This window comes from Taeniopygia guttata, chromosome 1 (assembly GCF_048771995.1).
Source record: "Taeniopygia guttata chromosome 1, bTaeGut7.mat, whole genome shotgun sequence".
NCBI classification, from domain to species: domain Eukaryota; kingdom Metazoa; phylum Chordata; class Aves; order Passeriformes; family Estrildidae; genus Taeniopygia; species Taeniopygia guttata.
In genome coordinates this window covers 96,010,251-96,024,146 of record NC_133024.1, presented here as the reverse complement: position 1 = coordinate 96,024,146, position 13,896 = coordinate 96,010,251, and the positions used below count along the sequence as shown (strand labels likewise).

Here is a 13,896-nt window from a genome sequence, read left to right as displayed (position 1 = left end):
TTATTTTTAAAACCATCCCAACTACGAATCTGTTTTCTATATTTTCTTAAATTAATTTCATTTTAATAATATTACGTTAAATTGAGGGGCTTTTGAGATAACTGTATTCTGATACCCTTCCATTCTCTGGCCCTCAGAGGCATCTTTCAAATGGAAATAAAAACATTGTGTAAACCCATTTTGTTCCCTGCCTACTTATGTCACAAGGTAATCAAATGGGCTATAAAGTAATTTTTCTACTTTCCAGGCCATCCTTGCATCTCCCAGATTCAGGTAAAAATAGTTTTAATGGAGGCTTCTCACTAAAAGTATTTCAAACTTTGAAGTAGCCCTACTCCATCAGAGAGAGCTCATGTAAGAAATTTCTCAGTGGTGCTCACCTAAATGAAAAACAGCTGTGAACAAATTCATGCTGTTGATTTTATTTATTTGTTTTTTTTCCAATCAGTTCACTAACTGGACCTACCAATAGTTTTATATTGGTCAGCCTTTAAGTACTGATTTTTGTTTCCCTGGCTATCTCTGCAGCAATAGCATAAGCTATTTCCATGCTTATGAGCCACATGCTAAAAATGTCTTCTTTTGTATCACTGGAAAAGTCCTGTAAAAATGGCTTTGATCTCTCACAAATCCAGTAACTGTATATAATGATTCTAACAACAAAGGCAGTAGGAAATGTAGACAGAATGTGCCTTCAGCTTTTACCAGGTAAAGAAACAGTTAAGTAGAAAACAATAATAAAGAAAAAACAAATCATTGAATTATTTTTCCAAGACAAATGTTCCCTGGGGCTCTGTTTAAACAGGTGCATAGAGGACAATAGCCTAACAAAATAATGCGACATGGGGATACTGAGACAGTAATTTCATGTCGATATATCACAGGCCACTGAGATGCTTTTTCTTTTTTCTGTATAACATAGATGTCTTCTAATTATCTACTTGCTCTGATGCAGTGGAAGAGATAAATATGTAACAAATATTCACATTCTTGCATCAGAGTTGGAAAATGTTTGAGACACAATGAGTTTAGTTTAGGAGGTAGAGAGTAAAACTGTTTTTCTGCCAGCAATATTGGAAGAACCTTAGGCTAACTCTTAAGACAGCTGACACTGCCCTATATACTGCATTTATTAGGCAGCTAAACAAGTCTCCCAGAAAAGGTGCCTCTACAAAGGGAGTCAGTAATTCCTGACTGATTGAATGGTGGTGAGTAGAAAATCATCATCAAACTCAATTAAGAATTATTAGTCCTGAAAGGACTAATTAATATTTCATGTCCATCTCAAGATTTGGAGCTTAGTCAAAAGGATGAAGAAACCAAGGTGGGTCTGATAGAGCTGTATTGCATGCCTATTCTGATGAATTTGTTAACAACTTGGATGGCAGAACAGTAAAAGTATTTAGTAGTATCTCTGTGATGTCTGACAGACATGTCTCTTCATGAGAAAACAATCAGGATTTAGAAATCATGCTAAAAAATGGGACAGCTGTTCCAAAATTAAAACAAAAAACGCAAAAAAAAAAAAAAAGGTACACTCAAGAAAAAAATCAAATAAATGAAGACACAGGGAATAATTGGTCAGGGTTGTAAAAGATGAGAAACTGGGAGTGAAGCTGCAATGCCGGGTGATTGCAAGAAAGGCATTCATACTTCTTTTATGTTTTAACATGAACTATATATGCTAATCATGAAAAATAACAATTCCCTTATCTCAACATTGACAAGGCCACCAGGAAAGAAATAAACCAACTTAAGACAGAAGATCTTTCAGCCATGGAAGGCATAAGAGAAAAAGGTTGAGAAAATGGAAAGACAATCCCCACAAGTGTAGTATATTTATTTCTTTATAACTGAACTATTTCCCAGAATTTTTTTGTCCCTGTTCGGTACAAATATTTATATATTAGGATAAACTTCAGTCTGGCTTTTGCACTTAGGAAAATACTATACTGGCATAGTCTAATTCAAAAGAAAGTAGTCATTAAGAATTTGAGAAATATATGCATTATAAAGTGGATGGGAAAAACTGTAATCTCAGTGGGAGACATTTTGAAAGACAGAGGCCTTGTTGACAGGCATCGCAGCAGACACATAGACCATCACAGCAGTTCCAAAGAGAGGTAGCAGGTAGCAAATGATGTCTTGATGCAAGAAAATGCTCATTCTCAAATTACAGCTGAAGAGAACGATGATCATAATGTTGAAATTCTTCAATGCATCTATCTCAAGAAACTGGCATTGTTTCTCTATTTTTGAGTAGTATTGTTAAATTACCTTAAACTATGTTACCAATTACACAGGTGAAAATTGTATGCACCAATTTCTATGTACCAATTTGTATGTATCAGTTACATAGGTTGACAAAGATACTTCTGACATAACCAATGTAAGACCGTGAAAGAGAAAAAAGTCCCTACCTAGATGACCTGAAGATCTATTTTGTTTTGGCAACTCAATAACAGCAGTTACAGTAAAAGCACCCTCAACTTAGATGCATGTGTTTCCATAGAAAGATACTTTACATTTAAATAGCTATTTAGTTTCCCACAGGAACAGGATACACCAGTATAAAGCATTTTACACCAATATATCCAGCCTGTTCTTGAGATGCTTCCTCTTTAATTACATTGTAGACAAAACTTCCTACTGCAGACAAGATCTCGGGTCCATTTCTCCCAACATTAGGACCTCTGTTTATATGAGATGCTACTTAGATTTAAATAAAGGTGGATTAACAAACACACATTCTTGACCAGATTTGCTCAAATAAATACCTCTTATCCATACCCCAGCATGACAGTGAGATGCCTATACCTCTTAACTTCTTTGATAGGCTTAAAAGATTGTTTCACTAACCCATTCAAACCCCCCACTGCAAAGACAGCCCACTCACTTCAAAATAGCCAGGACATCAGCCACAAGGCAGATTTAGTTATGCATATTTGTATTTGACAATAGCTAAATGAAGCTAACATTTAACACACCTGAAGTTAGCACATGATATCTCAATCAGGTTAAAGTAAAAGGCTACAGTAACAGAACTGTTCCAGGGCCACTATTATCCTGCAACAAAGTTAAGACTGATGTAATAGCAGTCCTCTTCACCCACTGTTATATAATAACAAGGGTCTGTATTTGTTAATTTTTTACAAGGAACCTGTTTGAATAGTACAGATTCTGAACACAGGCATAACAGTATCATGCAGAAACCTAAGTCTTGAGGAAACTCTAGTCTAAAAGCTGTCAGATGAAGTCTTTTTTAAAATCCCACCTTTTTATTTACAGAACTATACTTATACCTGTGAACAAATGGACACATCAACACGTAACTCTATCAGAACTTCTTATGGAAAAATTAGGTTCTCTTTTTAATCTTAAAAAATAATTCCTCAGGTAACTTTAGTTTCGCATATCATATGGCTTTCGAGATCCACTTACCAATAGTTCTTCTTGCTGATGATGATCAACTGAACAGATATACAGCTGCAGTGATTTTAATTTCAAAACACTTGAGTGCATGGGGATTTGGAACACTTCATTAAATATTAACGGAGTTTGGAATTCCAAAGCTCTCGAGCAGTAAGTGGTCGGTGTGCCTGACTCAAGCGGTGGCAAATAAACTCTCACATGACTGGGAACAGCAAAATAGACAAATAGCACAATTCAGACAAAGAAAGCCATTTTGCATTTCTCAAAATCAAGACAAGCAAAAGCATCAGTGGAACTTCTGCATTAAGAATCTGCCTTCAGATCTCCTCATCACCAGAATTTACTTTGCATTCTAACACAGAAGATCTGCAAAGCTGATCTCAAAATGCTGTATTTTTTTAGCAAACACTTTTTTTTTTTAAACCTGTTGCTTAAGCAGAGGCACCAAGTGGCACTTGAACTGCCCTGAGGTATCCAAGGCATCTAAAACGAGCTAGCAATTATAAAAGGATCTATGGGAGAGCTACACAGAGCCTCCCTGTGAGCAGAAGCAGCTGGAGGCCAGGTGCTATGCTATGCTATTTCAAATGGAAACACATGCCTATGTTTAGGCAATTGAATTGTCCCATAAGTGTCACCGATCCATTTCTTCCTTCCACCCACTACGCAACCTTTTTCCCTCCTTAAGAAATTAAGGAATTCAGATGGCAAAAGAAATCTACAATCACTGCATCTATCTACAGTCTCAAAAGCAAATTTAAATATGTGGTACCATATCATTTAAGACTCCAAGCCAAAAACAAAACCAACAACCATTTTCATCCGACAGCATAAGCAGCAGAGCTACTCAGAGAATTGTTTCCATGGTCTCCCTGTCCTGACTGCCTTCCAAGCCCCTACAATATCCTATTCCTTGCCTCATGCCAGCAAACAGTTTCATGCAACTGTGTTGTGACCCAGATTAGAAAATTTATCTGTGTTAAAAAGCTAACCTAGCTAAAAACCCACAAAGCCTTCAGGATTAAAAAAACTAGCTCCAGCTCAGAGGTTCACTCAAGTTGACTACATGGCTGCAGGAACTCTTATGCCACCACCAAAAATGGGCTGACACTGGCAGCCAAATAAATGGTTAGAGGACAAGTGGAAGAGCTCCTTGTGGTGTAATTGCACTGTACTGGACTATGGAGCATCAGTTAATCAAACCCTTGTCCTGTGAAAAGGCAGAGATCCACCTCATCTGCTCCCTGGCTGCCGCAGGCAAACTTCCCCCAGATGCCACAGCACCTGATTCAATCAATGTACAGTTGCACAAAGGAGTTCGATAAAAGCTTCTTCTGTTTTTTTGGTAATAGAAACTTACTTTTTGACTAGACTAATCAATTCACCCTGCAGCAATGCAACTTCTTGATTCCAGCAAAGGTAGGGTTCAGGAGGATGGAGAACAGAACTGCATTTTGAGTCATTTAGATGCCTGGTTGCCTTGACAGTGACGTCCAACAAACCCTCTGGACTAACTTTTTTCTTTGGTGACTCTACTACTTTCTTCAGATGATGCTTATTTATTTTTTTGATGACAAGGCCTCATGGCTGAGTAATACACAATACTCATATTTTTTCCTATCATGTGCCCTTGCACTCACACCAAAATAGAGCAAAAACCTAACATTAATGTACTAACCTACATGAAAAATTTCCACTGCAGTTTTGCAGAGTTAGCATGGTGAAGTTCTCAATGAAGAACAATTCATTCAGATGTATTTCAATTTAACACCTCCCTCCAAATGACTTATTTTACTATACAATAATGTTATTCTACTTCCATTTTCTGCTTTCAAACAACCTCTCCCAGAGATAAAGATCAACAATTTGTACATGTTGAATTTCTTTAAAATATGTTAAGATACATCTCTCCAGATAAAACCTTTCTTAAATAATGTTGTCATGTTTTATGACAACATTATTTAAGAAAGATTGACTAGAATAAACTAAGCTACATTCTATAGGTGATACAAAATTTGAAAAAGTAGCACAAACTATCAGAGGTTAAAAAATTCAATCTTTTGTCCTGATTCTCAGCTAGTAGTTGTCTTATCAGAAGGTCTTACATGGAGAGCTGTACAGGCCACAAAAGCCTGCAGATCCTTTGTTGTTGTTAGCATGTTTTCTGGTGTGGTTTTCTTTCTTAAAGATAAAAGGCAATGTATACCTTGTACTGATTAAGATAGATGTTGCCACAGGTATTGAGAAAAATACACTAAGCTTACTCTGGAATATCACAGATATTTTTGAACAAACTTTCCTCTGCATAATAAACGTGGAAGAACACAGAGACTACACTTTGTTACCTGAATATTGTGACATAAGTTGTATAAAAGGGATACTTTGTGACCATAAGACTAACCCTTTCCTCACAGAAATTATCCTCTCCAAAAATGGCTTAATTTTGAATGAAGTCAAATAAATCAGTGGTATTTATAACTGTGGCATAAAACAAACAATGATCACTCTGGATGAAATTAAAGCTTACATTTTGCAGTTTTCTTTAACAACTAGACTAGTAAAGTTCTTCAGCTGTAATACATGGACTAGCAGACATTCACTTCCACTGTCATGCCTGGAAAATAAATTTTCTGGGTTAGTCACCAATCATTGATACTTTGCTTAAGAAATAAAGATGAAGAATGTAAAAGCAGATTTTGTTAAACTAATTTATTGCAAAAATCAGTTTCAACCAAGAGCATTAGCTACAGTAACAAAGTGAATAGAACTAAGTGAATTAAACATTATTCAGCTTGAAAATAACAACTGGCCTTCCTATGCCTCTTGACAGTAAACAGGTTTTATCAAATACATTCCTTATTTTACCAGCTACACCATGTGCATTTGTGTGTGTCCATGTGTAACAACATATCAGTTACATTAGACAAATCCATCTGCATTATTTTCATGGGCTATTGAAAACAAATTTTAAAATTCTGCTCTTTCACATCAGCACAAATTTTGAAATGCCACTAACAAACCTGGTTGATATTTTAAAACCTTCCAATCTTAGGAATTAGCTTCCAAGAGGCAGAGAGGATTCTGCAGGGCTAAGATCCTGTTTTGTATGACAATGATTTGCCCTTCCCCAGACTACTCCCACTACCAACAACAGCATGCCATAGGCACAGGATTTCAAAAATGCATGGTACAGCTGGAATTGCACTGTATTTGTGTCTCTTCACCTGTGATTTTCCTAAGATAACCCTCCTTTATCTGGCATAAGAAGATCTCGCTTACAGAGACATATCCCTATACCCATACCCACATTAATGGCCCAGATAAAGAAAATAAATGCTATTAAAAAAGTAATGGAGGCCCTCTTACCAGTCAGCATTGAAAGGACACTGAATGAACTTTGGTTACGCCATATCCCCAGCACAAAGTGGCATGTGACTGACTAATCTGTGCATTCACTGAACTTTGGCTGTCAGTTCAGAAACTTCTTAAAAATTCCCACCATAATTTAGTTTATTAGAAAGGTAACAATCATAAGCAAGAAGAGTACTGAACAATTCCTGTAGAGTTGATAGGGAGAAAGAGGAATAATTACTCACAGAAATCCAACGTGTATTTGTGGTTCTTCATTACTGGCAGCATCACCATAAACAGGTTCTTCCAGATCTTCATTCCTGCAGGAACAGAAAGTACTGTAAACTACATAGTGACCTAAGCTGCTAAATGATGAACTAACATTTATTCTGTGATTTGTGGATATAAGCAATTATTTGGCAATACAGGAGGGACTCGTAATGTAGAAAGAATTGAGACATCTGCATAAAAACATACAGTAGTAGTAATTCACAATTGTAAAAATTGAGGGTTTAGAATTTTCTTTCAAGATATTTAGGTTATTTTAGTATTTATTTTGTCTTCCATTTCTCTTTAGCATCCCCCAAACCTTATCTTCTTCCCAGTCACTGCTTCCTGTGTTAAAACAGTTGTATTAAGTAACATGTCCTTCAATCACTTGGTCAACCTACATATTTTTAGGCTTTTGGCAGGTCGTACACTTCTTCCCTGAAGTTATACTTTTATCACATGATATTCATAATTGTAAGTCACACTCTGTATAATTTTATTATGTTACAGATGGTTGAAATAAAAACACTGATTTATGATTAACAGGATGAGAAAACTATCTTTCCAGTGAGATACGATGTTAAAATGTCAGAAAGAAAAAAGCAAAAGGGACTTGGCACTTGAAGATGACAGTGGACTGCATGTAAAAAGTTTCTTTCCTTTAAAACATGCAATCTAAGAGTTTACATTACTAATAAGTAGCAATTTTGAAAGCTTACACATAAATTCACAAATAGGTCTTTTGGGCTGTGTGGCAGAACAGGAATATTTCCAGCTTACTATGCATTTATACACCTGACCTTTTGCTTAAAGCTTCAAACACGCCACTGTCACTAGCCAGTGAATGATCTGAGAGACATGCTGAAACTCGCCTGGCTCTCCTCTCCGATCTTCTACCACTGTCTCCTCGCAGAGTCACAGCTGCCGTGGAGAAAAAAAGTGAGAACAACATCAGCTCAAGGCAACTTCTTCAAAATTAAACAAGAAACATATATTTTATCAAAGCTAGCAGCAAAACAGCACAAATGCAGTTCACTGATTTTTCTTCTAACTTCAAGTCAAAAGCCTACAATAGGATTGACCAGAGATTTTCTGTGGGAGAATTAAGGAAGGAAGTTTGTGGCTAATTGCTCTGTGACAAGACTAAGTATAAACCAATTGCATTGTTATTAAATGTTTTTCTGGTAGAGTAATTCCTTCCTAAAGGAAGACTTACATTAATTCACATATGTACACATGATATCCTAAGCTTTTCAGACTTACCTACTGAATATACAATAGGTTAAAAACAAACACAGAGACTAATTCTTTTATAAAGTTATCTGATAACACAATGTGAGGTTTTGTTCTCATTTGTTTCCTAATACAAAGTCTCAAAGCATACTGTTTATACCATCACATAATAGCAGCTTTTATTTACAGTCCGAGAGGCATTATCAAAAAGAACCAGTGTTTTCCAGCTCACTCAGACCACTGTTTTTTTTCAAATTCTTGGTGAATTACTTTGAAAACTAACTGGGGGAAGGAGGAAACAATGTTCAACCTTCTTTGCCACCCTTCCCTGAATCACCAGCCACACAATAAATAGCAATTCAGCAATCACTTTCATGTTTTAAGTATACCAACAAAATTATGTTATGCACTGGGTTTTGCACAGGCAAGTAGGTATAGCAGCTACCAATCCTTTAAAGTACATGCACAAGCAGTAAAGTTCCAGAACTGCACAGAAAAGGCTTCAACACTTTAACAGCATACAATACCTCCTAACTTGAGGTTGTTTTCCTTTGAGTCCTAAAGAAAACAACTAAACAGACTTGTGAAGTGCAGTTTCTTTGCTGTACAGAGAAGAACTTTTACCCTCTTTTGCTTAAGGTTCAATGACTGTCCTCAAAGCAGGAAAGCAATGATAAAGAGATGTCACTTCAAAAGAGGAGAAAGCATTTAATTTTCTTCTGCTCATGCTTACAAACTTAAGACAGCATGGAAGCATTGATAGTTTCAGCAGAGTGACAGTAGCAGAATGCACAGGAGACAACCACCAGCTGACATTTACTTACAGCCCCAACAAGGGAGGAAGTATGTCTCAAAGTAACAACTTGTTAAGTATCTCTGTTGCACATTATCATAAGCCACCCCCCTGCACAGTACCCACCTCACCTCCCACCAAGCACCGCCAGGACAGGACATCAGGACAGGAGAACTTGGTAAAAGTCTTCCAGATCAACACAACGCTGCTGCTATCAACAAGGCTCTGGCTAAGCTCTGGCTAAGGTCAGCTTTAACCCACTGTGGAACTGACAGAGAAGGTGCACCAAGCCCAGCAGGTTCTGGGCCAGCCCAAAACACATTCCTGTTACCAGGCCACTAACAGCACAATGTTACTGAAAGTGTTACAAAAATCACCCAGTCCTGTTTGGAGCTAAAATTCCTATATATCAGTAGAGCCAGTTCTCTGGATTCGTAAGTAGCCCTATGGACCTCTCCTCCAAATCCAATGAAGGATTTAGTCAGCTTTAGGTATGCAGGAAATGTACTTGCTGGCTAGGAACAGCCCAACCTGCACTTGTCTCTGCACCCGTTTTTCCCCATCTCCAGTTGCAACATCCCACCCTTCTTGTACATCATAATTGTGAAATGCTACCCCCAACATCCTCGCCACAAATGAGAGCCAAGTCCAAGTGAGCACACAGAAAGCAAAAAACTATTTGAACCATGCTTTCCTCTGTATCACTTATAAAAAAGTGATGGTTTAATGGATTGTTTTGAGATTTTTTGTTTGCTTGGTTGGTTTGCAATTTTTTTTTTAGGTTTTTTTTTTTTGGTAGGTTTTTTTCTTCTTTTTCTTTTCTTTTTTTTCCCCCCCCAAGGACTTTTGATTTGGTAAGCCTACCTCACTGTCTGGTATTTATGAAGAATATTCTGTCACTGGTATTTATGAAGAATCATAAGAATCATGAAGAACTAGCAATCTGTAGAGACATTTACATATTAAAGTTTCTCCAAAATTTTACATCACTGGAAAGAGGCTGAACTTTACAAAATGTGTAATTTTTTTGTAGAAGTCCTTCTATAATTTCTGTACTAATTTGAAAAAGTTACACTAGAACAACTTCTCGCAAATAAGCCCTTGGCTCACCTCCTACGTGAACACTTTGTATAAACGTAGCAGAGGGAAGATCTTGTGGAATCTGTCCTTGGAAGGCTCATGTTCCCAGTTTGTCTGGAAGGAAAAGCTGGCCTCAAGCACCAGTATAATAAAATGAAAAGCTGACACATTACAACAATGTTGTAACCTGACAATGATTTGCTCACTGTCTGCAGGCCATGGAAGCATTCAATAAGCTCTGGACAATCACAGCAAATCTGGGAGAGATGCAAACACCAGAATATGCCCTTGACTTGATTGGGGGGAGGTAAAAATTCAGCAGGAAAAATTGGTCAAGATCGAAGACACACCAATTTTGGTTTAAGAAAAAAGTTTAGCACAGGTTACAGACTTAGCAATGCTGGAAGCTAAGGAACTCTTTAAAAATTTGGTTTCTAAGGCAGATCATTACCTTCTACTTTCTGATGTAAATTACAAATCAGTAAACAATATATATGATTTTCCAGAACTACTGGGTGCCAAAGCTGGATAAATATAAGACAGCTCTCAATGGAAGAACATTCTTGTTGTCATTAGTTGAAAAAGTGAGCTTCAGAGGAAATTTTGCTGTCCAAACATTCATTTGCTAAGAGATCACATAAATAAATCTAAAGCATGTTTCACAAGCTTAGGTGACTACAAATACTGCATGTCAACTCAAAATGCACTAATAAAACAGCAGAACACTCTCATAAAAACTAATAAGAGACAAAACCAGACCTTATTACCGTAAGGCTGTCAGGAATTACTATTATATAATAAAGCTGAAGGTCAAAGAACGCCTTCCGCAGGAATTTAACTACAGCTGTGAATGTGTTGCTTAGTTGACATAGCAAAAAAATTAAGTATGCCATAATGATTAAACAGATACAGCAAAATATCAAACAAAACCAAATATAGCAGAATCTCCCATTTCTTCTCATGCAACTCCAAAAAAAAAAAAAAACCCAAAACAAAACAACCCACCCCAAAACAAAACAACCAACATATCACACAGAAAAACACACAATAAGAAATTTCAGGTTCACTTACAGTGAATTTTTCTGTTGTGCCGCATGAGAAACGAGACAAAAAGCATACAGTGATAAATCACCATTTAGATCTCTGACAATATTTTATAAATGAGAGATTATTAAGGCATTAAAAGAAATCTAGCATTTAAAATATTTGGTATATAAAAGAGATAGTAAAGATATTCAAGCCAAATATTTTATTAACATGTTTCCTCCCATTCTCAGCTTTATAAATATGACGGACTTAACTTTTCAAGAATATTCCCTCCATTCACACATGAAAACTTGTTTCTCAATGTGACCCTGTGACAGATGCAGAACTATAAAACAGCAGTTCAGCACCTGAATACCAAAATTGCAGTTCCTGAAGACCCCCTTGAACTTGCTCATGTCCTTCATCAGTGCAAAGTTCATGCATTTTATTCAGAGTTAACCCTCCCAGCCCCTATTATTTGCAAATTACCAAAATTACCTCATGCTTTGCCTAGTGAAGGACGAGGCAAAGGTTTGTGGGAAGCAAGACCTCCTGTTTTTGCAGCACAGCATTCTGCTGCCAGGCCATCGGGTGGCAGCAGCAGGGTACACTGCATGGTACCTCGGAGAAACCCAAAACCCCAGCAACTGCAAGCTCCCAGCTCTGGCATACAAGCTTGATGCTCCATTCAATTCTTCCAGGAAAAGAGTACAAAACCAAAATACTTTCAAAACTTCCAACTGCTACTTGCAAACAAATGCATTACAATTCCAAACCACCAGCTAGTGAGTGTGGAACTCAAAGCAGGCAAAAATCAGAAAGGTTAAATTCCTTATATCAATTGTTTCCTAATGCAAATATCAAAGATAAAAAAGTCTCAAAAGAAGGCAGCCTGGCTACCTTTTGATCATACATTCTTTCTCAAAAAGCAACAATAAAAATACTCTGTTGTACATAGAGAAAAACTATAGACTAGGAAAAAGCTATAGACCAAAAAAGCTATAAACTCTAGACTAGGTGCTGGACATCACAGCACTGACAGCAGATTAAGCACAGAGGTTTGCAGATAAATGTGAAATGTGTAGAAATACAGCAGAGAAGTGAGAAAAGGAAAATCAAAGCAGGAAGCTGCCTTCCATCCTGTATTGCTGCCTAGGCCCTCACACTAGGCCTTCACTTCTAGGAAACACATACAAGCTATAAACTAACTACTTAGATACTTTCACTTACCACAATGGGTGAAGACATGCTGTGGTCTGATTTGAGGTTTAAAGAAAGCCTCAGGAAGCCTCTTCACAGCACTAACTTAAGCACAAGTTTTCATGTTGGTCTCTGGAATTCTGTTTATTTTGGTCTGAAAGCTACAATATGGGCACTAGAAATGTTTACAGCTAGTAAAATTAAATTCTGCTGCAGTATCTTCTGGCAGTGCTAGCTGCATTAAGGAAAGTAGGTAAGTCTAGACTCAAATGCTTTTGAACAATACAGGCATTTTAGCACTGTGGCAATGTTTCCTTTTTTTACAATGAAAATCTGAAAGGTTTTCTGTAAATACTATCAATGTTCCTTTATATTATCACTTCCCAAGTAAGATTTTGGTAGGATAACATGATCCATGTTCTGGTTATAGCTTGTATTATTCCTGACATCGTGAGTCCTGAATGCAACGTTCTACATAATGCTAACACAGAATTCTGGTATAGAAATGGGATGGGATTCACAACATTTAATATTACACTAAACTCTAAACTCCTTTCTCTACGAGCATGGTTTTATTAAAAAAACAAGCAAGTCAACACACAAAAATGTTACCATGATTTTCTTTTTCATATTAAGAACAGTTCTTCATTTGGTTGGTCAAAATGGGAAAATAAATTTGCCACGTTCCTGTATGCTCAGGCTTTTAATTTTGTTTCATATATTCAAAAATTTGTCTGTTTTCTCTTTTGATTTCTCTCATTTAAGTTTCTCAGCTGTAGTGCTTTCAGAAGCTTCTGGCAAGGCAAGCTATAGCAAGTTCCTCAATTTGACAGTCCAGCAGGAAAGGAAAACTCAACAGTGCATGTGCTGTGGTAGCTGCACCTGTCACCCCTCTGCAAACAGAGCACACACAGGCGCTCAGAAGCAACCAGCCAAGTAGATGCACATCTCACACATCCCCTACAAAATTGTAACTCGACAATGATTTGCTCAAAAGATGCTCCTTTGCTGATGAAGTACCTACTCATGAGTGCATTGTGCACTCATTACAGCCATGCCACCGTAGCTTCTGCTCCACCACAGAACTTGGACAAGGGAACCTGGGCTGGAGTATGTACAAGTTCAGCATTCAGTCAGCCAGCCCTCAAGAGCAGTCAGAAGCATTGCCTCATATTTTGTGTTTAGGGTTTTTTTGTAGGGGACAGTTGTTGGTTATTTCCTATCTCTCCTGGGTTTGTGCTGCTTTTCATTATCAGACTAATGGCAACATCAACACAACTGAGGGCCTCAGAAGTAACTAGCCCATACTTTTTCTTACTAATACTTTACTCATTCTTGCTAGGTCCTTGATAGGCTACACTCCAGTGAAAGTGTATATTCCATTCCCTTTCTTCCAGTCAATTCACCACTGTTTTAAGATCTATGGACAAGGATTTCTCTATTCTTGCACCTCTTTGCCCTAAAAGTAGAGTTTGGGTTTGGGGGATTTTCCTGTGTTTTGGTTAGGATCT

At 37.3% G+C, this 13,896-nt stretch overlaps 1 protein-coding gene across 4 annotated transcripts in view; it reads right to left on the bottom strand.

Annotated features, from left to right (window-relative positions):
• The window catches only part of WWC3 (WWC family member 3), a 96,594-nt gene that overhangs the window by 9,986 nt on the left and 72,712 nt on the right, over positions 1–13,896 (bottom strand). For 3 of the 4 annotated variants that reach the window (XM_012569623.5, XM_002188716.7, XM_072933795.1), the window contains exons 12-15: positions 7,854–7,974; positions 7,029–7,103; positions 5,960–6,046; positions 3,442–3,634 (exon numbers count right to left, since the gene is read on the bottom strand). In XM_012569623.5, coding sequence (XP_012425077.3) covers positions 3,442–3,634; positions 5,960–6,046; positions 7,029–7,103; positions 7,854–7,974 — 476 coding nt within the window. The remainder of the gene's footprint in view (positions 1–3,441; positions 3,635–5,959; positions 6,047–7,028; positions 7,104–7,853; positions 7,975–13,896) is intronic. The other variant, XM_030280648.4, reaches the window with a different exon arrangement.